Source organism: Pongo pygmaeus, chromosome 8 (assembly GCF_028885625.2).
Source record: "Pongo pygmaeus isolate AG05252 chromosome 8, NHGRI_mPonPyg2-v2.0_pri, whole genome shotgun sequence".
Lineage (NCBI taxonomy): Eukaryota > Metazoa > Chordata > Mammalia > Primates > Hominidae > Pongo > Pongo pygmaeus.
Window position 1 is genome coordinate 96,060,020 of NC_072381.2, and position 23,877 is coordinate 96,083,896.

Below are 23,877 nucleotides of genomic sequence, written 5' to 3' on the forward strand. Positions count from 1 at the left end.
CAATTATTTAAAAAGTCAAGAAATAACAGATGCTGGCGAGGTTGCAGAAAAATAGGAACACTTTTATGCTGTTGATGGGAATGTAAATTAGTTCATCCATTGTGGAAAATGGTGTGGTGATTCCTCAAAGATCTAGAACCAGAAATACCATTTGACCTAGCAATCCCATTATTGGGTATATACCCAAAGGAATATAAATCATTCTACTACAAAGATACATGCATGCATATGTTCATTGTAGCACTATTCACAATTGTAAAGACATGGAACCAACCCAAATGCCCATCAATAATAGACTGGATAAAGAAAATATGGTAGATATACACCATGGAATACTATGCAGCCATAAAAATAATGAGATCATGTCCTTGGCAGGGACATGAATGCAGCTAGAGGCCATTATTCTTAGCAAATTAACACAGGAGCAGAAAACCAAACACCACATGTTCTCACTTATAAGTGGGAGCTGAACAATGAGAACACATGGACACAGGGAGGGGAACAAAATACACTGGGACCTGTATGGGGGTGGGATGGGAGGAGGGAGAACATCAGGAAAAATAGCTAATGCATGCTGGGCTTAATACCTAAGTGATGGGTTGATAGGTGCAACAAACCACCATGGCACACATTTACCTATGTAACACCCCTGCACATCCTGCACATGTACCCCAGAACTTAAAATTTAAATTTAAAAAAAATCACTAGTTAAGCCTCAATGGGAATTTCTTAAGGAATGCGGGTTTACCATGCAGAAATCATTCTGACCACCAGGGGTCTCTTTTTACACACCACTGGGACTGAAAGCTCGCTAGAATTCCTTTGTGTCTTTATGGCTCTCAGCCTAGCTGCTCAGTGTGGTGGTGGCATTTCGTGGCCCGTCACCTGGGAGCTTATCAGAAAAGCAGAATCTCAGGCCCCACCTGAGACCAGCTGAATCAGAAATCTGCATTTTAACCAGATCCCCAGGTGATCTGTATACATATTAAATACTGGAAGTGCTGTTGTACGGGACATTTCTAATCTGCAAAACTTGGAAAACAATGGAAAAAAAAAAACCCTCCAACATAGCTTTTTTTTTTTCATATAGGACATTTCCACCACACTTACAGAAGGACTTAGAGGTTTAGAGTTTGATTGCCTTTATTATGAATATAAAATGTACATACAATACAATATACATTTATACATTTACAGTTTGCATTTCCTTTCATCTTTTTTGAGCAAATTCAATTCTGCATGTCCCAGTTTGCCACTCCTTCCACTGACTTGCACTTACACTTATGACGTTCTCTTCACCTGGGTACTCTGTGTACTCAGTAAAAAAAAAAAAAAAAAAAAAATCCAGCCTGGGGGTAAAATAGCTGGCTTCACTGTCCTTTTCACAGAATCACTTTCCTTCCATTGTTTTCTTTCCTGTCCCTACATGCCTTCCCTTGCTTCATTCAAACTTCTGCATTAAAAATTCAGGAGAAAAGAGGGCTGTGATAATCAGCCCTCTCTTAAAAACTCTTAAATGAGCAAATGACACATAAGTAGGCACTTAAACTTTGCTCTTTCACCTGGTTTAAGAACTACCTATGGGTGGGAAGGCTCTGAAAGTGTTATATACAAATGAAGCTCTGCTCACCAAATGGATGATCATGAAGGTCTGAATATCAGTAGCATGGCAGTAAATAAATAAATAGGAATACATAACAATAAATAGAGTTTTACTAAAGGAAATTTAAACACCTATAACCCTGTGCTTTCTTAAAACTTCATTAGGTACATCTTCACAACACGTTGATAAATAGAAACTAGATTTTATGGCTAGTGTCTCTTCTCTTGGGCCATGCCTTCAAAATGCCAGTGAACATTTACTGATTAAGAGTCTGTCGTTTGCCTCAGAATGTAGCTATGCGAGAGGTCTTGTAGGAGTTCTCTTTGAGGCTGTCAAATATTGCTTTGGTTCCATTCTGCCAGTGTAGCACCAGATCCATCGGCGTCTTCCCAGCCTAATCAAATGAGATAAGGAAACTTGACTTTCAGGCGGGTGACATCTGTAAATTCACGTTCTCTGTGTGTTTCATGAGGTAAGGATTAGGTATATGTTATAACAGTGTTTTACGGTTTCCACTAGGAGTGATCTGCAGTTTATACTCAAACCAGCCTTTCACTGTTTCTCAGAGGGATGCTTTTGCCATTTTACAGCAAAAATCTTTTTCACGTGGGACCATCCCAGGTATTGGTAAAATCCCTTATCCCTAGACGTTAAGTGTCAAGAGCACCTCAAGTCATTTTGAAATTTATAAAATGTCTCCATACATCTTCCAGTGTCCTGTGGAATGGACTCCCGGAGGTGGGAGCATGCCTCTTGGACCAAGAATCAGTGCCTATCCATTTGAACGATTGTTCTTTGATTGATAAGAATTGATGGTAAATGAGCTGCATCAATAACTTGGCTTAAGGACTCAGGTACTGCTTGGGTACTATTACTGTTCCTGGGAGCAGATTTTTCCTAACTTGTCAGAATTTTCAATGGACTGTCCCAGGAAATGTATTTTTCTTGGAGTTGATGGCAATGACATGTGTGAACAAATAATTTTTGAGACAAAATTTTGATTTCCCTTATGCACATGTCTCAAGATTTAAATATATTAAAACCATGTCATCTCTCAATTCTTATCTATAGATAAGAATTTTTCCATCTCTATTCATTGAGAAGTTTCTTTTTAACCCAGCGACTGCAAATTGGCAGCTTTGAGATGCAAACCAGAATAGAGACCTGTTTCGTTTTGACCCAAACAAAACTTAGATTTTTGTTAAGATTAGCATGAATTGGCAACAATTGGAAACCAAGAGATTTCCCAACTGGATTTGTGACTTCTATGAAAAAATCAGAAGAGTTAACAACATGGTACCCATGGTTCCACAGAGCAACATAGACTGGGTTGGGGAAGGGCCACCTTTAAAAGAGTTATGTGCACAGACCCTGACAGCCACACATTGAAGTCACTTATGCCATCTCCCCGGCACAGTGTGTTCAGTCTGCATTCAGATTATGAGATTTGTAGGTATTTAAATTAGTGGCCCTATAACCTTCATTTTGGAACTTCCCCACCTCTGTAGTGTCTTTCTCTAGGAACAATCATCAGTAGACATGAATATACAGTTTTGGATAATGAGAAAATATTGTATGCTGCTCCCAATCTCCTTAAGATGGCATCAAAAGGGTATTGATCTTTGGGGGAAACATCAATCCATTGAGTCAATGACATTAATAGTTCCATAAACCTGATGCTAAGATCTAACTGATAATTCAGAACCCTGAGCCCTATTTGTATATTTTGGGCTACTCTTCCATAAATTCCTTGCACTTCTCTCCATTGAAATTTATATTGTGATTTTTCTGGCTACTTACACAGTCTCCCTAAACCTGTATGCTATTTGTCTCTGCTGGTAGTGTCTCACTATCTGAAAAAAAAATCTTCACATTTTCTGCAGCTTTCAAGATTTCATTGAACCTGCTCTTTTTCTGATAGTTTAAAAAATTATTAGATAGGATCAATTCCAATATCTAGACTGAGGAAGCCCTACTGTTAACACTTTCCCATCCCAAGCAATCTTCATTTATCACCATTCTTTGATCCTGTCACCAAGCCAGATTTGTTTTAAACGATAAGATATTCCTCTCAGTCTTTGCAACACAAATAAGGGGAGAAAATTATTTGCATTTATATGATGACTGAGTTTCCCTCCACCCTACCCACTCTTTTTTGTAAAGTGATTCTTCAAAAGCTTCTTTAAAATTATTTCTTCAGAAATTTATACCTGTTCCTCTGGGCAATATTTTTTAAGCTTATATTAGATGATGTTTGTCTGGAAATTGAGACCATGAGGAAAAGTTGGTTATGTTCCCTGCTTACAGATGAAGTTAAATTAATATGTACTTATACAAGAATTTTCAGGGCCTAAATATAGGAAATTATTTTGAGAGATGTGAAGACAAATCCAAGTGGAGAATGGATAGAAATTATCTGAAAAAAATACAGGCAAAAGCACAGCTACCCCTGGAAGAAAATGGTGACATTTCACATTGCTGTAAGGAGGAAAGGGACTTTCTGAATTACTCAGATTGGATATTGATTAACCTTAGTTCACTGGCTGCACTGACCCTTGTGGAATTTTAGGACATTTTGGAAATGGTGGATGCCTTTATTTCTAACTTCCTCAGCTCTTGCACAGACAGAAATGGCCAAGGCAGGTTGGACTTCTAGGTGTTTGTGGGGATGAGCAAATTTTGACTATCTTTCATTTCCAATACCAAATTGTAAAAGAATTACTATGCACTGTATCAGGCACTGAGGTCACAGCAGTGTCTATGGCTTCCCCCATCTCTGGCCATGTGACCTGAGTCCTAGCCAAGATAAACATTGTCCTCAGGGAAATGGTCAGGGGCATTTAGACCATCGAAGACCCCTCAAATACTGCCATTGTGGGAGTAGTTTCACCTATTTAAGAAATGCTCCTGGAAATTGGAAAGCTTGCAAGTGGTGTTTCTTGTTTCCAGTACTTACACAGTTCTTGATGTTGAGATCCGCGCCATACATAATCAGGAGTCGGATCATCTTATAGCGGTTCAGTCTCACCGCATCATGCAACGGGGTATCTCCTTCCTAGAGAAGCAGAGTCAACAGGTTCAAGGTGGGTCTGAGGCCAGGAAGTGGGTCCTGCAAGGGCACCCAGGCTTGGGGGAGTGATTCCAAATAGAAAAGCAATGAAGCTTTGGGAAACCCGAGCGTGTCCAGCTACTCACTCTGTCTTTGGCGTTGAGGTCTGCCTCACAGGCTATAAGATGCTCCGCGCACTCATAGTGGCCAGTCCTCACCGCCACATGCAGCGCTGTGCTGAGCAACTGGAAAATTGGAAAACGCTGCTGATTCGCTAGGAATGAGGACAGAGGCTGTCCCAGACCTCAAGACATGTGCGAGGGGGAGAAGTGGTCACTAGGGTGCCTGCACACAGCATGGGCCTCCAGATGACTTTAATGGAGAGGCGAGGTTAGGAGATGGAGGGGTGGGGGAGGAGGGGAGGGCGGGTGGGAGAGGAGGGGAGGGCGGGTAGGGGAGAAGGAGGAGGGGGAGGGGGAAGAGTAGGAAAAGTGGAGAAGGATGGGGGGCAGGGAGGGGGAAGGGGTGAATGAAGGGAGAAGGAGAAGAAGAAATACCTTATCTCGGGCGCTAATTTTTGCTCCTTTGTTCAGCAACAATTTTAAAACATCCAGGTTTCCTCCACGGCTTGCCCAGTGGATGGCTGTGGATTCAAGCTATACCGGGAGACAAGAAGACCCGACAATGTGAAGGAGAATGTGGTCTGGGGAGTTAGAACCTGGTTGCTAGGGCATCCGTGATAATAATGAGTTGTCCCCATCTAGATTGACAATTCTAACTGGAGTCGAAGGTTCTTACCAAATGTGTTAGCTAAATTACGTGTGTGTGTGTGTGTGCATATGTGTGTCTTATTAGGAGGCTCTTAATAAATCTAATAATGTTTTAAAAGAATAAGAATGGCCATTTATGGAGACATTTCTCATGCCAACATGGTGCTACACTCTAGACACCTTGATTCTTCCAGCAACATTTTGAGGTAGGTGTTACTATGCACATTTTGCAGATAAGAAAAACCAGGTTCCAAAAAGTTCAAGTTTCTAGCCCAAGGAAACACAATTAATAACAGGCAGAATACATAGTCAAACTCCCCTCTGCCTGGAACTTCTAACTTCTTTTGTCAAATGTACACAAAAGTTCTAAACACATGTATTTAAAAATTTTGGCAGAATAAAAGTAGTCCCTTCCAAAATATTTTAATCTGGATCTGACACCTCATCTAAGGTCCCTGTCACTCTTTCTCTACCTCTGTGGGTTTTCTGCTCTCATTTTTGCTAGCACAGCCTCTGTACCTCAACTGTAGTCACTTGTGTCTACAGTTGTAATGTGTGTAGTTACCCCTAGGAGACCCTCTCCTCACTGATCTATGTGGTTGGTATGCCCCTGGCCTTAATCCCACATTCATGATTTTTAGTTTCCATGCAAACTTCTTATTTTCTTTCTTGATTTTTTTTTTCAATGTGTTTATGTTTTGGATTCAATTTTGGCCAAGTCCCTTGGATTTCTTTGATATCCCGTTTCCGCTTTGCTATAAAGTCAAAATGAGCTGCATTTAAATACATAAAGAATTTTCCCAGCTCAATCTTCAGTTCATAAATTATGCTGCATACTGGTCTTTGTAGAAATCACAGTGATTGAATTATTGAGGTCTGAATAGCAGCTACTTTCCACAGATGCAATTCATTTCATATGCAGTCTAGCCCCAAATCTCACTGGTAACAATTGGCATCTATCATATAAAGTGTGCAGCTAAAGAATTCTTATATGTTGCTGGCAGCCAACCATGAGCAGGCTGCCCTGTGAACAATGGAGGGACAAGGCTGTTGAAAGGCAAGTGTCGAAAATGAATGACTAACTCACTGATGAGGATATTGAATTCAGTTTAACAGCTTTCACTTCCTTCTTTTCCCTGAAATATTCCTCTATTTTCAGTATGTATGGAAAATATTTTCACATGACCTACTCTCATCTCCCAACTTTTCTTTATTTGGAGAAATGAGCTTTTGCCTAGTTCTCTCAGATCAATTTTCAATCCAATCAGCTCGGTTTTGCATTGGAGGTTTTCCGGAGCTTCATGTAGTCTACTTCTTTTGGCTCATTCCCAAGCAAAGAAATATATTTACCATATCACGGAATTCGATCTGGGCTCCAGCTTCCATTAACTTCTCCACAATTGCCAAATGTCCTTCCAAGCATGCTCTATGAAGAGCTGTCCGTTTATACTATCAGAACAGAGATTTTAAACAGAGATAGCAATAAATATAAAAATGTGCGTAAACCCTTTTAAGAGCTATGAAGCTGGAGATTCTGATGACCTAACTGATAGAAACTCAAGTGCTTCTTTATGAATAGAAATGTCAAAGTTAACTAAAATTGCAGAATCAGAACAATTATCCTGCAACTAATATTTGAGCTTCCGTCAACATACATTTCTAAGGGCTCAAAGGCCTACATTGAGGAGTGTGAACTTAAAGGCTCAAAACTATCTAAATGCTGACATCTCCGTTTCTTCTATCTTGCACCTTCCTTGTTCATGTAGCATTACCACGCAGATCAGACAGTTTTCTTGCATCTGGGACTGTTGCTAGACTGACTATCAAAAAGTTTCCACTCATTTTTAGGAGAATGGGAGACATGTTTTTAGTTCAACTTCAGAAGTGATCCCCAATTTCACTTCATGGGGGAAAGAATACAAAAGGATTAGTGATTTTTGATAAATTGGCTTTATTTGAATGGGCTAATGAACTATTAGAGCTGGAACAACTTTAGGCATTATTTCACTCCAATGCCCCATGTTTACAGATAAGGAAACTATGGCCCAGAGGATGCAAATTAGCTGCTCAAAACCAAATAGCCAAGTAGTGGTACAACTGGCCCCTGAACTCCAATCTCCAGATTTCTTAGACAGTGTTGACGTGTTTGGTTTCAATCAAAGATGATGCTAATAATATATCTCTAAAGGTGACTTTTTGGCCCACCTTAAAAGTCTTATCACAAGGATCTAAGAAGTTAAAGAAAAACTGAAAAATCAGCCAGATGTATATGAGTGCAAAAAGCAATGCAATCTGTAGCACTGATGCAATATCTATTTATTTTTTGGACCACTGAACTCTCTTATTAGGCCCCTGGCATACACAGCAACAGCTGGGGAAACTGTTTCAGGTGGAAGGACTTTGGCACTATATTAGCAAGACTAGAGTAAAGCATAAGAAACATAAAATTAATGAGCTGGATTTTGCAGTGCTTTGCATGAGTCTTACCTCATCACAAACATCTGGGTTGTTCTTGTCTGACAAGAATTTTTCTACTACTGGCAGTTTATTCTCCAGAGCAGCCTTCAGAAACATAGGCACATCCACAGGTTCCGTCTAAAGCCAAAAAAATATAGATATATAGCATGAGAGTTACCGTGAGCTTGCCAACATTCAGTAAAACCCTCCACAGGTATTTGCTCCCCTGTAGCACAACACTGGACATGTATTACTGGAAACCAAAAAAAAGCCCTTACAATGATTTCAGGTTCTGGTTCCTTTACAACTGGAACTTTAGTTTTCCTGTATTTTTTCCTTTTCTTCAGTTGAATGATTATTTCAAGGTCTTCTAAATTTTCAAGCTTTGATCTTTGTTCTAGTTTTTTCTTTTTGAGCTAAAAAAGAAATTCGTATTTCAAAAATATGGTGAGTTCTACTGACAAGCATTCTTGTTGTGTCTAAACTAAATCTGCAAGGTCTCAGATAAACATGTGAACAGTTTGAGCAAAAACATTTTTTAAAAATTATATAAATCTTTGACTTCATTTTAGGGATTTCTTATTCAGATATTTATCTGGGGGTCTAATTTTCAGCTAATTGCCATCATCTTTACCTCTGTTGCTTGTAGAATCAACCCTTGACTAATTGAGGACACGATCTTGTCTCTAAGTGATGACTTTGTAATTAATGCCATAAACAAGTCCTAGATTTTTAAAGGATTTTTAAAATTGTGCTCAAAACTTGGTTTAATTTTTGAGCATGATAAAAAGAATCTAGCAGTAAATGTTAAGCTCTGAAATATCAATGTCATTCTCTTTCACTAAGCAGAGCCTTCTAAAACAGACTGTCCAGGGACCACAGCTAACTAAAGCAAATTTTATCTGTGTTAGTAATTAATGAAAATTCACCCAGAAACACAGATTGTGTCAACACAGACAGCAAACGGTTAAACAATGATCTATGGACCACAGACCATGTTATTGAGAAAAAGAGACCTCCCTTGCTTGGGATTAACTACATGGTGTGTAACATCAGGAATTCACTGGACATGTGTATCTTTCAATCAAAACATGGTCACAGCACATTTATTCATTGATTCAGAATTCAGAGGTCATAGTCTTGTCAAAGAATTATTTCCCAAAACCTGTTCCATACAAGTTGCCTCTTTATGGGTTAGAATCTGGTAAAGAAACATCTTAATGATTGGGTTTGTTTCTCTCTTCTCCTTCCCTGACATTTCCATTCCCTACCCCAGTCCCAACATCCTACTAGTGGATTCCACAGACAGCTCTCACCTCTGCCTCTCGTTGTTTCTCACTTTTCCACTGTTGCTCCCCCAGGGTCACAGGGTGGGCTAGAAGTGTCTTCAGATCCTCCTGCTTCTCTAAAGTAACAGCAGCTTCATACTCTCCATCTCTGAAATCCTCAGGAAGGAATTCCCCTGCCTCCCCATTGCCATTCTTCTTCCCAGTGACCTATGAGGGAAGAAGATGGCAGGGTCAGAAGTAGCAGCCTCGTCCTGGGTCATTCTTCACAGACAGTGCTGCAGGAGGCTCTTGGTCCTTCTCCCCTGGGAACAGCCACCTTTGAGCAGTGCACTCTCAGATCTCAAGCTGCGATGCACACTGCTACAATTGTCCCAGAATTACCTTCAGGTGCTTGTCCTACTCTCTTGGTTAAATCAAAGCTTGGGTTAGGTTGACATATTTAAATCTACTTTTAGTCTGCTTAATCACATTTCTTTTAGGAAAATCACAAACCTTCTCTACTTAATTAAAACTCAACTTTAGGTACTTTTGATGAGCTTAGCCTTATTGTAAAGTTTCCAGGTTTACATTCTTTCAATAACACTTCTTCCCTAAGACATTTTGATAACTACATGTGATTCCACACTGTAGTAATAAAACCAAAGGAGAAGATATTAAATAGGAAATATGCAGAGAATTCATTACTGGTAGCTCTATTTTTTTTTTCCAATTTCACTTGTTTCATCACATCAACCTTTTTCCATATATGACATTTTCAGAGTTCCTTTGCATTACATCTGAAAGCAAAGGGCATTTCAATTTTCAAATAAAAACCAAGATGAACCAGTTTTCATTTTATAAAATTAATGCATCTTACATACCAGTTCCTCTACTTTCAGTACCATCATGTTGGCTGAAGGAGTCTTGTATATTTTTCTGTCGTGGAAGGAATCCCTGGAGTTGGCCCTGCTGGGCCCCTCCACACCGGTCAGCTTATATAGCTGGGGCCGGGTGAGATAATCTTCCAACCTGGGAACCCAAGTAACACTCCCGCCCCCATTAGGAGCAAACTCAGAGGCAGGTGAATTTTCATTCCAGACTCAGTGTCTGGGAAGCTGAAGAGGGAGGGGAGGACAAGCTAACCCCGCTGAATATGTGAATCAGGAAGAAATGTGAGAGGGCCATTCCTTTGGTGGTGATCACACCGCTCAGCAATGCAAGTCATCCTATTTGTCAAGAGGCAGGGGACAGCTGTCTGTTGACATTGCACCACATCACTGCCCTTTTTTTTCTTTGTCAGCTTTCATATGACTACCTATCAAGAAAATGTAGATGCCCTACATATCACACCCTCAGTAATATCTTTCCGATAAGCAGACTTATCAACACTTCACTTAGGGGAAACTTGCCCCAGGACATCCTATTCCCTGGGTAAACAGCCTGAGGGGAAGGGATCTGGGCCCTAAGGGTACTTGTCTATATCTGTTTGGAATTCTTTGGAGTGATGTCTGGGGCTAAATAGGCCCCATGACATGCCACCTTACCATCATTATAAGAAATTGAAAGCATTCAGTAATGCACTTTTCTTTTATGATGTCACTGGCCATAATTAGCACATGACATGCTCACTGTGTTCTAAAACAGCATAATAATTGGAGCATTTTTACTTCAAAATGGATCAGAGTGGTCAAGAAATAGAGTACATGAAACCAGCTATTGGCTGGGCGCAGTAGCTCACACCTGTAATCCCAACATTTTGGGAGGCAGAGACAGGAAGATTGCTTATCTTAGGTGTTTGATACTAGCCTGGGCAACATGGCAAAATCCCATCTCTACTAAAAATACTATATATATATATATATATATATATATATATATATATATATATATATGAAAAAAATGAGACCAGTTATTAGCAATGGCAGGACTCTGATTAGGTCATTGAGCTGAAGTTCTCAAATGCTATGGGGAAAGGAATCACCTGTGGGAGCTTGACAGAAATACAGATCCCTGGGCCCCACTCCAGGGGATTCTGAGTTGATTTATGGTAACTCGTAGGAATCATCTTGAATTTCAAAGCACCCAGATGATTCTGATGCATCAAGATTTGAGACACGTGGCCAGAGGGATGATGCACTTTGCTTCGGGAAGGGTTGGAAAAGGTCTCTATTTCTGGTTTCTAATCTTTGAGGTGTAAATTATGTAAAAATTCTGGGGTCTTTTTATAGTTTCAGGAAAAACTGGGTTTTTTTCAGTAAAAGAAAGGAGAGAAGAATGGGAGAAGGGAATCGTGAATGGAGGGAAGTGTTAATTAGGAAGTTATGTTTGACCTTTGTGTGTCTATTTCTCCCCAAACTCACCCAATCAACAAATGTGGCTGCCATTTTCCTCTTCCCCCTTGAATGCTCAGTCAGTGGATGGTGTTTCTGAAACTTTCAGAAGACATCGACTCCCCCCACCAAGACAAAACACTGACAAAGAGGGACCCTCCCAGTACCTCCTGTATCATATGTTCTGGTCTCCTAATGTTCTATCTTAAAAGGGGGTTAATTAAAGGAAATCTCCTGGGCTTTTCTTTGAGATGGACACAGCTATCACTATTTTCTTTTTAATTCTTTTCTTTTTTCTTTATTATTTATTTATTTTTAATATATGGAATGTTTCACAAATTTGTGTGTCATTCTTGCACAGGGTCCATGCTAATCTTCTTTGTATAGCTACTATTTTAGTATATGTCGTGCTGAAGCAAACAGAGTCATTACTATTTTCATTGGTCTCTTCATCTAAGTCAGAAGTAGTCATGGACACTTTTTCTACCACTTCTTACGCCTTTTTGTTCCAGGCCTGACCCAAACTGAGGGTGGTATTAGGAGGAGAAGTCTTTGGGGGAAGGATTGTGGGATGTTTAAGGGTCTTGGATATGAAATCCCAGAGCTGTCCATGCCCTCAAAGTTGGAGCACGACTAATGCTCTCATTTTACAGAGAGGATGCTGAGGCACAGAAACATTAAGGAACTTGCTGCGGATGCACAGCTAGTTGGTGAATGCTAGGTTGAAGAGTTTTGGTTCCATCCAACAGAAGCAGACAATCATCGAGCCCAACAGATTTCCTAGGGCAAGTCTCACCTAGACCCACTCAGGATGCAACCAAAACTGATTAAATGGCTCTTTACTGTTTCAATCACCTCAAAGAATGCAAGTGAAAGTGGGCAGGGAGGCTTACCAAGCCCTTTTTGTTCTCCAGTCATTTAATTATCCCTTGAAACCTAGCTGATTCTATAGAGAGGCTCCAGGAAGTCTTGAAGAAAACTTTGCACAGGATGACACTTGAAGATGAGTTGACGAAATGGGCTGAACTTAAAGGAGCACGCTGGTGGTTGCAAGGATGTCAGGGCTGGTGAAATCACTGCCAGTTCAACCTTTTCCCATGTTGATCCAGCTTGTCATTATAAAACATGAGAGGTACAACTTGAGGATAAGTGGTCAAAAGATGTAAAAAGAATATGACAACAAATAAAGAAAAAAAAATATGAAAGAATCTGCTTTTTGAAAAGAGATTCTAGGCACTTTTAGCTCTCTAAAAAGACAAAAACAACAACCATTGTATTTTCAAATCATTCTTATTCATCAAAATTGAGAACAAAATTCCCCTGGCAAAGAGTTTTTTGTCATTTGTTTTTCAGGAGCATCCTTCCCATAAAAGTTCACCCAGTGGTGTAAATTCTGATATTTGTGTATTTGGCTTTATCATAGCCTCAATCTGGACATAATCTATCCTTACTAAGATGAATTAAAACAATGGAGGTCCTAATTGGTTCTACAATCATGAAGCAACTTGGCATCACCCATCTCCAACCAGAAAGAGGAAAGGAAGAATCCCTGAGCTTCTCCAGTGTCACCCCATGAGCCTTTTCCCACTCCCCTCAGGATTTATGCATTTCCATGGGTGAAATGACATGTGACTAGAATTATGACCATGGTTATAGCTGGAGAAAGTGAGAAGCAGAGAAGTAGCACCTAAAGCACTTACTACTGTCACCTAGGGATTAAAAGAGGTGCTTGGACCCCACCCAGATCCATGTGCCATAGTTCAGCTCCAAGTTCAAGGGCAGTTTTAACTTTCTGTATAAAATACGAAGTTCAAGACATTCTACTTCTACTCCAACTTTTCATTCTTATATTTTAACTATATAATAGACACATTATTGTTAAAAATAGCACAGAGAATGTTATTTAGTTGAGATCTTACTGTAGATTTGATACTTGATTATTTTTCACTCCGTAACCATGTCTTGGAGATTGTCTCCTATCCGCACAAACAAATCTATGTTGCTATTTGAAACAACTGCATGAATTTCCATGTATGGACATACCATTTCTTATTTAACCACTTTCTTATTTGTGGACATGTAGGCTGTTTTTTAAAACGGGCATTTTTATTTTCTAAAAAGGCATTTTATAGCACATAAAATTTTATTGTTATTAACACTCCTTGTCCTTAGAACACCCACCTTGATACTAAAAGGAAGTACTCCAAGGACTGTAGCCAGATTCTGCCTTGGAAACCTCCTTGTTCCACTGTTGTACTTACAATTGCTCATTTTGCCACCCCTTTTAATAGCCTTCCCAGTCCCAGCTGTTACTCACCTTCCTTGGCCCAGAGAAGTGGCTGACTTAGCCTGACCAGCAAGCCATGGCTCAGTTACATGTTTGAAAATGCCAAAGGAAGGTCATAAAAGTGAAGCAAATAAGGTTTAATATTGTTTCCCCTCCCCTGCCAGGAATGGAATAACCTGTATTTGAAAAGCAGAAAAGTACTGGAAACATTTTCAGCAGGATTGTGGCACCTGCCTTCCTCGCCTCTGGAAAGGCAGAGTCAAGACTAAAGTCCTTCTGCCCAGGACTCTGGATAGAAAGGGCACAAACTGCCCTAACACAGTTGGGCTGCCCACAGTAGGTTACTTTTTATGGATATCGGTGGCCTCCTGACGTTAGAGGCAGGTGAAGGCTGTAGGTCTCAACTCCACACCTTACAGCAGGTGCCTTGTTACAGTAAATAATGTATCTCAGTGCAAATTCTGCCACACATATGAACTCAGGCCAGCAACAGCACAAAGGGCCACATGGACTATTCAGTAAACTCATGAAGCCCAGCCCTTTGTCCATTTAGGCCCTTGGACAGTGTCCAGCACAAAAGATTCACTTGGCTAGGCACAGTGGCTCATGCCTGTAACCTCAGCACTTCGCGAGGCCAAGGCAGGAGGATCACTTGACCCTAGAAGTTCGAGACCAGCCTGGACAACATAGCGAGATCCTGGCTCTATGTTTTTTTATTTAAAAAAAAAATAAAAGAAAAAGTTTCACTTGAAGCAAATGAAACCACAACCACATTCTGGCAGCATATTTCAGCTAATTTTCTGGTCCACTCAAGGTGATTACAGACTCCTCCATATGTGGAGATAGGATGGAGTCTTAGCACTCACTATAAGCCTAGGACTCCAACTGCATAGAAAAGTGCCTGACACATAGTGGGGCTAAATAAATATTTACCTGAGACTCAGCAGGACTCATATTCTTTTCTAACCAAACCACATATTTCAAATTCTCCTTTCAATGAGAAATAATTGGTAACATTTCTCATGCTAATTAACCATTAATCCTGCAATACTATCAAAGGTAAAATAGGTAAAGTGCTTGGGATTACCTCCACTGGAGTGGGAGCAGCTTATTAGCGTCTTTCAAATGCTAACTAAGCCCAACAGTTGTAATCGCAGAGTTAGGGCTTCTCAGGTGTGAACTAACATTTCTTGGAGCAGTGATTCTCTAAGCTGGGTACATCTTAGAATCCTCTGTGAAGCTTTTAAAAAAATGCTGATGCCAAGGCTTCACCTCAGGCACATGAAATCCAAATCTCTGCTCTAAGTTCAAGTTTTCCAGCTGATTCTAATTTCCTCCCAGCATTGAGAATACTGCTCGAGGGTGTAGAATTAAATGAATATATATCTAAATGCACGTGTATTTTCTCCAAGTTGTAGTGAACAGTCAAGCTATTGTTATCCTGGTCTCAGAATTTTGACTGTTGAAGACTCTGCCTATGCTAAGACCATGGGAAACACACACATACAATTTACTCATTGAATTTTTATTTTATTTTATTTTATTTTTTTGAGGCAGAGTCTTGCTCTGTTGTCTAGGCCAGAGTACGGTGGCGCAATCTCAGCTCACTGCATCCTCTGTCTCACGGGTTCAAGCAATTCTCTTGCCTCAGCCTCCTGAGCAGCTGGATGCATGCCACCACGCCCAGCTAATTTTTGTATTTTTAGTAGAGATGTGGTTTTGCCATGTTGGCCAGGCTGGTCTTGAACTCCTGGCCTCAAGTGATCCTCCCACGTTGACCTCCCAAAGTGCTGGGATCACAGGCATGAGCCACTGTGCCCGGCCTACTCATTTAATATTTATTTAGCTCTACTTTGTGTCAGGCATTTTTCTAGAGCTGAGATATACTTATGCTCTCGAGAGAAAAACAACTCTGCCCTCATGGCATTCACACAGTTTTACTGAAGTATTTAACAAAAACTACAGACAATATAACATGCTTCTTCTGCCACAAACCAAGAAGAGTGAGGCGAGACAGTAGTTTTGTGGGTCTGGTGGGGATGGGATGAGGAATCAGGAGGCTTGCCTCTAAATCCTGGCTTTGCCCTGTGTTCACTTGAGCAAGTCCTCTCACCTCTTACCATCTCAAATCCTGAAGTTATAAAAGGAGAGCTGAGAACAAAATGATTTCTAGGGCCTAAAGTTTTACTGAGGTCTCAAAATCACTGAATCAAAAGGTAGAAATAAACATTCATAACTGCAGCATCACGTGCAGACAGTGAAGTTGATTCTCCAATGCCTCTAAAAGAGGAAATGGTCCATAAAGCTTTCACTAGCCCAGGGTATTTCCACTATCTTTAAGACATTCTCCATTTGATAAACATAAAAATTTCACACTCTCTGTTACATGGATAGAAATTTCAAGATCAACTTGGGGTCAAGATGAAATAAAAGTAATGGCAATTTTGATTATGCCTCTTCAAACCTTCTAAGACTGCACAGATTTTTAAAAGGTCTCGTCCTCTTTCTTCCCCTTCTGAGAATCCCTGCCCAAGCTCTTGCCTAGGCTGGCATCTGTCCCCATAGAAAAGGTAGTGATAAGTGGCCAGGAAGGGATGTCAGTGACTTTCTATTACATTCTTATTTCCCCAAATAATGGGTTCTTGTTTAGGCCCCCTACACTGATTCCCAGAATGTTAGGAAGGCAGAGCCTCTAACAATCAACATTCTGGGACTGTGATAAGGACAACTGGCCTGTCTATTACAACCTCAAGAAGAATGGGTGTGAGTGGGAGAATCAGTTAAAATGTGAATGCATAATGGTTCCCCTCCCACCCCTCAACTTTCTCAAAAGCCAAATTTACTTCATGAGATTAAATTTCACTCAATGGACGGTGGGATGATGGAAAGTTTGCATTGAGATGATTTTTTAAAAGGAACTTTGATTGTCATAGTAACGCTCTGAAAAGATTTTGATGCAACTTTGGAATTACTTCACACCCAATTACATAGGACATCTACTTGGAATGAGAGATAAGTGCTTCTGTGACTGCAAACATAGATAGAAAATCCATTAACCTTTTTAGCCATTTATTAAAGCAGAGGAAAATTATTTTTAAAATGCAATTCCTGACTTCAAGAAGAAGTACTGAAAAAAATATTTTATTGGTGTAGTTTGGAGTTTCCTAATAAAAGGAAAATGCCACAGAATATCTTAACTATGGATTCTTTGGGAATCAGAGAAATTTAGGGCCAGTAACACACTGAGTGATCATTGAGTCCATTCCCTGACCAGGAAGGGCCAGAGTTAGGCAGGTAGAACCCTATTACTTTAAAAACTAAAACCTCCCTTTGTCATTATCCTCATATTTAAAAATCTTACTGCAATACAGTTTCTTGTGGCTTACTTAAAGCTGGGCAGCTTAGTCTGTTTGTCTCATTCTAGCTTCAGGAATGATCACCACCAAAAACACGTATTGAGCATTTTTTCCGATGGCTTTTGCTAGTCAAAGGGAAAAAAGCTAAAAGGTGAAATTACTGCCATTGAAATCTTACTTTAACTACCTTCATCCACTGGATCAAAACCCTTTTCATAACTGGGTATTGTTAAGCTCTTCAGAACATAGGCTTTTGGACCATTAGAAGGGCGTTCACATTGTCTAGTCCAGTTCTGTAACTGTACACATTGGAGCAAATGACACCTGAAGAGGTTCTATACATATGTATTATCTTACTCATTCAATACGTTTGTTTAGTCTGTTCCTGTGGGACAACCTGACATTATCCATTTCCTGAAGTGTTGCAACAAGAAATACCGTACACACCATCACTTAGGTTCTTACCAAAAATTTTACCCTGAATCCAATTTCAGACAAATTCAGAATGTAGGACATTCAACGGGGCAACTATCTTGGGCTCTTCAAAAACGTAAATGACTAGAAAAACAAAACAAAAAAGAAGTGAGGAATTGTTCTCTCTTTGATTAAAAGAGAAGAAAGAGCATGAACCTTGGTGGGATCCTGTAATTCAAAACACAAAAGCTGTAAAATACATTTTGAGGACAACTGGAGAAGTATGGAAGGTATTTTAGACAATATTATTAACTGAGTGATGGTTTTCTCATGCATGATAATGGTTTTGTGGTAATGGAGGAGAATGTCCTTATTGTTAGGAGATGTATTCTGAAGTATGTAGGAATGACCTATGATGCTTTCAAATGGTTCAGCAAAAGACGTATGCATGTGTGTAGAAAGAGGGAAAGATGAGAGAGAGAGAAAGAGAGTACAACTGTAAAATATTAACAATTGGTGAATCTAGGTGACAGTGCTCATTCTACTATTCATTCAACTTTCTGTATATTTCAAAATTTAAACATGAATAAAACATTTTAGTAAAACGGACACCCTAGCACGTAAGTTCCACGAAGCAAGAGATGTTTGTTTCTCCCACTGATGTACACCAAGTGCTGAGAGCAGTCCCCAGCACATAGTAGGCACTCAATAAATACGTGTTTAAACGGAAAACAAAAAAGGAGGTGGCCCCAGCATGGGGTCAGAGGGAGGGAGGGGACAGAAGCCAAGAAGTGGGCAAGTCTGCTGGCACACCACCCTGACATCAGCGTTTTTCAGAGGCTTCCCTAGAACCACAGGAATGCTACAGAATAAGGCTCCTGTGGACAGTGCCCTCTCAGCTGCACCTGCTTTTGGTGCAGGCAGCTGGGCAGAAGATTAGGTAGAGAAGACTCACTCAGCCAGAATGTCTTACCCATGTCCCCACCCACCACGATCGATCTGGAAATGGCATGGAGATGTTTCTGACGAGAGTATAAAAATGTAGGCATCCGTCAGCTCACACTGGTTCAGCCATCCCATGTACACAAGGGAAAGCTTGAATATATGTGAAACCTCAGGGATCATGAGATCCATTAGAACCCACTTAATATTATGATGCAAATGGTGAAATGGAAGGTCTTACAATTAGGCTAGAGCTGACTGCTTTCTTCATTTGATTTTCTTTAATGGCACCAAAATAATATACTGTTTTTAAAAAGATGGGTTTTCTAAGATTCTACTAGTTGATGATTTATTATCTCATTTCCAAATTCTAGGGTTAAGGAAACACGTATATTAAGAAATGGCTAAAATATTAATGAAGCACAAATGCTCTGGGAGGCTGATGGAGGACGGGGAGGGTACCAGGGTGGGTGTGCGAGGTCATGGTCCAGCTGAAGGCCAATGAACTGAAGGTTTCTTTCTTTTCTCCTCTTTTTCTTTTTATCTTTCTTTTCTCACTTTCTTTCAATGTCTCTTTTCTTCTTTCCTCCCTCTTTGCTTCTTCTCACCCTTCTTTCTTCTCTTCCTCTCTTCCTTCCTTCCCTCCTACCTTCCTCCCTTCCATCCTCCCATTTTAAAAACCACAGTGATTGAAACTAAAGAGCTGGCCTATGCAACTCAGGGCTGAGGACTGGTTAGCTCTCCTTGCCTCCTGGCAACCATGCCCCTTCTAATAGTGACTGGTTGAGAAAGAGGCTCAGAGTCTTTTAACTAGAATAATCCCCCCAGGCATGTCATCTCTTTCCTGTGCAGACCTGCAAGGGAGGTGATCTTATTTCTCCCACTGAGAAGGAGCCTGGCAGTGCTTCTAAACTGAATTCTCATAAGAAAGGGAAGAGCCTGTTTGCAAAAACATACTCTTTTGCTGCCAACACAAGCAGATCTTTCAGGGAGGAGGGGAACTGTAACCCCTCCAAGATCTTTGCTCTCCTTCAGAGCCAAGGCTCTCAGGTTTCACAAAGGAATTTATAGAGCAGACTGACGCCTCTGGGGTTGGAATCAGCTCAGGACTAAGTGGAGAATGAGGAGAGGGACAGGCACCCTTTTCTGTTCTGTGCAGGCTGGGGATTGTTTACCAGGGGATGAAAAGGTCCTCTCCCTGAAAAGGAATGTTTGGCAAGGAAATGACTTCTGGAGGCACAACTGAATGGCTCCCCAGGGAGTCAGTTTGGGTTAGTTACAGATCAGACCCACCACCCTGGACAAATCTCACTGGGCAGGGGCGGCGGGGCTGTGATTATAAGAGCTTGGGGATGTTTAAAGCAACTCCTGCCTTCAAAAGACAGCTGTCCTCTTTTCCAGAGAAGTTCTGTATGGTAAAAGAAGGAAAAGGAAAAAAAAATAGAGGTTAGAAATCATATTGAAAAATTAAAGGAATGTTTGATTTGTCCATAAGCATTTCCTGACTGTGCCACTTTGCTCAGCGCTTGTCCTAGGTCCTTCCAATATCACATTTAGTGGGTAGTGAGAAGGCGTGGAGTAAGTGACTCTGGTTGCTGACATTCACACTTGGATGAAGTGGAGAAAGATGATGTCCTTCCTTATTTGGTGGCTCTGGAAACCACATTCCCTCCTCATCTGCCTTTCCAAAAGAACCTTGTGGCTGGCCAGCGGAAGCCAGTGTTTTCAGCGGCCCCCACCTTTGGCATTTCCTTATCTAGGAGTCTTCACTGTGGAATTCCAAGGCCCACCCCAATGCTCCGGATGTGTTTCAATCCATGGCCTGCCACTTTGTTCCTCTTGTGATGACAAGCAGATAACATAGCTCACATGCCTTCTTTTCCTGCATACCAACCAGACCCCAGTTCTGAAAAGGAAACAAACCACAAACCAAGAGAGATGTGTTATTTTTATGTAGACATTGTTAAGACGCTGCAATAAGCCTAGAATTGTGGAGAGTGCTTTCCCATGTTGCTCCAGTTAATCCCCTCAGTCACTCCGGCATTTATACAAATGAGGAAACCAGTGAGTGTGGAGGTTAGTTAAATAGTCAAGGTCTCATAGCAAGTGTGTGTGTGTGCATGTGTGTGTGTGTGTATGTTCGGGGGTGGGGGTTGCCAATTCAAAGTCCAGAATGACTCCAAGTCCACAGCACCTTTGTTGCAGTTAAATGCCTTTACAACTAAGCTGACCCCTTTGGCAATCATTACTAAGAGGCTTTACCAACTTCTGACATTGTTAACTTCAAGACAAGTATCCTTTTTTCAAGACATGGCATCAAAAACTGTATTTCTGTTATTCATCATCACCATGGTTACAACCACAACTCATCTGTAACTTTCAAAGACCCTCCATCAGAGAAACAACAAAAACGTGGAGAAAATATTTGCTGAACATATCAGTAAATAAATAAGTATAAAATATGAAAGTGGCCAGAATATACCCAAATCAATAAATATGAATGAGTTAAATGCCTCTTTTGAAAGACAGATAATGGCCTGGCATGGTGGCTCACGCCTGTAATGCCAGCACTTTGGGAGGCTGAGGCAGGCGAATCACGAGATCAAGAGATCGAGACCATCCTGGCTAACACGGTGAAACCCCGACTCTACTAAAAATACAAAAAATTACCCAGGCGTGGTGGCAGGCGCCCGTAGCCCCAGCTACTCGAGAGGCTGAGGCAGAAGAATGGCGTGAATCCGGGAGGTGGAGCTTGCAGTGAGCCGAGATCGCACCACTGCATTCCACTCTGGGCAACAGTGTGAGACTCCATCTTAAAAAAGAAAGAAAGAAAGAATGAAAAAAAAGACAGATATTCTTAAAATCCAACAATTCCACTTCTGGGTGTATACCCAAAAGAATTGAAAGCAGAGTGTTGAACAGATATTTGCGCACCCATATTCATAGCACCATTATTCACAATAGCCGAAGTATGGAAGAAACCCAAGTGTTCATTGACAGATGAATGAACAAGCAAAATGTGGTATTTACACACAATGGAATATTATTCAGCCTTAAAAAGGAAGGAAATGCTGACATATGCTACTACATGGATGAACCTTGAGGGCATTACACTAAGTGAAATAAACCAAAAAGACAAATACTCTATGATTCCACTTACATGAGGTACTTAGAGTATTCAAAATCATAGAGACAGAAAGTAGAGTGATGATTGCCAGGAGCCGGAGGGAGGGGGAAATAGAAAGTTATAAAAGTTTGGAATTTCAGTTTTACACAGTGAAAAAAGTTATGGACATGGATAATGGTGGTGGATGCACACTATGAATGCATTTAATACAATTGAAATATACTCTTAAAATGGTTAAGATAGTAAATTTTTGGGGGGGAAGAACTAGAACTCTAAAAATGAAAGAAAAAAGAATTTTCTTAGAAAGATACTCTTATATGATGTAAAACAATACAAACAATAAAAGTCTATGCCATTTATAAGAGATACACCAGGATGACACTGGAAGGTTGAAAATAAAGGGATAGAAAAAGGGACACCATGTAAATGCTACCAAAATATGCAGAAGGGACAGTATTAGTGCCAGACAAAATCAAATTCAAAGCAAAAAGCACTAAATGGGACAAAGAAGACTGAAAGACATAATCCAACAAGAAGTTATACCAATAATTAATTTTTGTGCAATAAACAACATAGCATCGAAATATCTAAACACCAAGTCTGTGTACTTAGGCATGCTAAGAATGGGTAAATACAGTAAAAAGTACTGTTTTGCCCTGATAGGAACTTGCTGTCTCTTCCAGTGGATAATTTATCTGTAGTGTATTTAAAGCAGGGAGCTTAAACTCAGACTTCCAGATTGGAAAGAGTCAAAGTATTTCAGGGAGAGGTTATTTATGCTGTATGAGTATTTTACGTCAGGGAAGTATTATAACAAATAGACCATAAAAATCATACCACATCCAAAGGAAAATCAAAAAGCCACAGTAGGTTCTTGGAGTGTCTCTTCAGGAAATCCTCCACACTCAAGGCTCTTGCCAGTTAGGGTAACGTGTTCATAAATTTCCTCTAACAAACCCATTCCAGCATCAGAAAATGACAAATCAATCAAATTTTGGGGGATTGATAGCTAAACCCTTCCAGGACTGTGGGCATAAATCCAGGAAAGGAATTTATGCCAAAAATTGAACCCTTTCCTGACAGAGATGGAAACACAGACAAAAATAAAACCAGTTACTTCATTTCAACTCATATCTACCGTGTTTTAGGCAAGACAATGAGGATACAGCTTACAGCTTCTCACAGGTAAGATAAAATTTCTAGCAAAAGTAAGGTGCTGGCCAGGCACAGTGGCTCACACCTGTAGTCTTGGAGCTTTGGGTAGTTGAGCTGGAGGATCCTTTGAGGCCAGAAGTTCAAGACCAACTTGGGCAACATGGTGAAATCTCATCTCTACAAAAATAAAATAAAATAAAATATTAGCTGAGTATGGTGGTGCATGCCTGTAGTCCCTGCTACTCGAGACGCTGAGGTGGGAGGGGGATCACTCAAGCCCAGGAGTTCACGGTGACAATGAGCTAGGATCGAGAGGTACTGCACTCCAGCCTGGGTGACAGAGTGAGACTATTTCAAAAGCAAACAAAAGTAAAGTACTAAAACACTCTAAAGCACTTGGTTGTTAAACAAATCTCATCTCCAGTAGGGATTGGGTTAGTGGAGCAAAGGGGCCAGGGAAGCCAATGACACGGAAGGAATGGACCGGGAACCTGGGTTTTGAAATATCTTTCTCATAATTTGAGTTTATATTAAAGAAAAACCTAAAACTACTAAGTGCTAATCTAGCATTTTTTAATTCTGAAAAGTCTAAATTAGACGTAAGGAATTGGTTAGAAGTGCTGGATAATAATTTTCCAAGCAAAGAGGGCTTTTTTCTTCCTGATCCTTTGTCAGATATACTGAGGCATGATGCCTGTTCTTGAAAGGCAGTTGTTGCAGCTGAGCTCACTAGTACCTTATGTTCTACATCCTAAACAAATGCATACCTCTGAACTCTGAGGGAATGTGGAGTGGACACCCTACTAGGTCGCTGGCCAGCAAGTTTTTTGGTGTGTGAATGGGTTGAATAAACATGCATGTACACATATATATTTATGCATATCTAAATGGGTAGATAGAAAATAGATAGATAAATGACAGATAGAAAATAGATAAATCATAGATAGATGGATAGATAGATAATAGATGACAGATAGATAGATAGATAGATAGATAGATAGATAGATAGTGATATGGTTTAGCTGTGTCCCCATTCAAATCTCAACTTGAATTGTATCTCCCAGAATTCCCACATGTTGTGGGAAAGACCCAGAGGGAGGTAGTTGAATAATGAGTGCC

At 40.4% G+C, this 23,877-nt stretch overlaps 1 protein-coding gene and 1 non-coding gene across 2 annotated transcripts; both read right to left on the minus strand.

The window, feature by feature from the left end:
* Nucleotides 1-1,125: 1,125 nt before the first annotated feature.
* On the minus strand, nt 1,126-10,256 carry ANKRD1 (ankyrin repeat domain 1). The gene is made up of 9 exons (XM_054436572.2): nt 10,029-10,256; nt 9,196-9,375; nt 8,158-8,295; nt 7,910-8,017; nt 6,773-6,871; nt 5,210-5,308; nt 4,799-4,897; nt 4,560-4,658; nt 1,126-1,997 (listed from the first exon to the last, which is right to left on the minus strand). The coding sequence occupies exons 1-9, from the start codon at nt 10,053-10,055 to the stop codon at nt 1,887-1,889; spliced, it is 960 nt and encodes a 319-aa protein (XP_054292547.1). The 5' UTR covers nt 10,056-10,256; the 3' UTR covers nt 1,126-1,886.
* A 1,537-nt stretch (nt 10,257-11,793) lies between these two features.
* Nucleotides 11,794-11,898, minus strand: LOC129006949 (U6 spliceosomal RNA). The gene has a single exon (XR_008492138.1). It is a non-coding gene; the product is annotated as a U6 spliceosomal RNA (small nuclear RNA).
* Nucleotides 11,899-23,877: the final 11,979 nt, after the last annotated feature.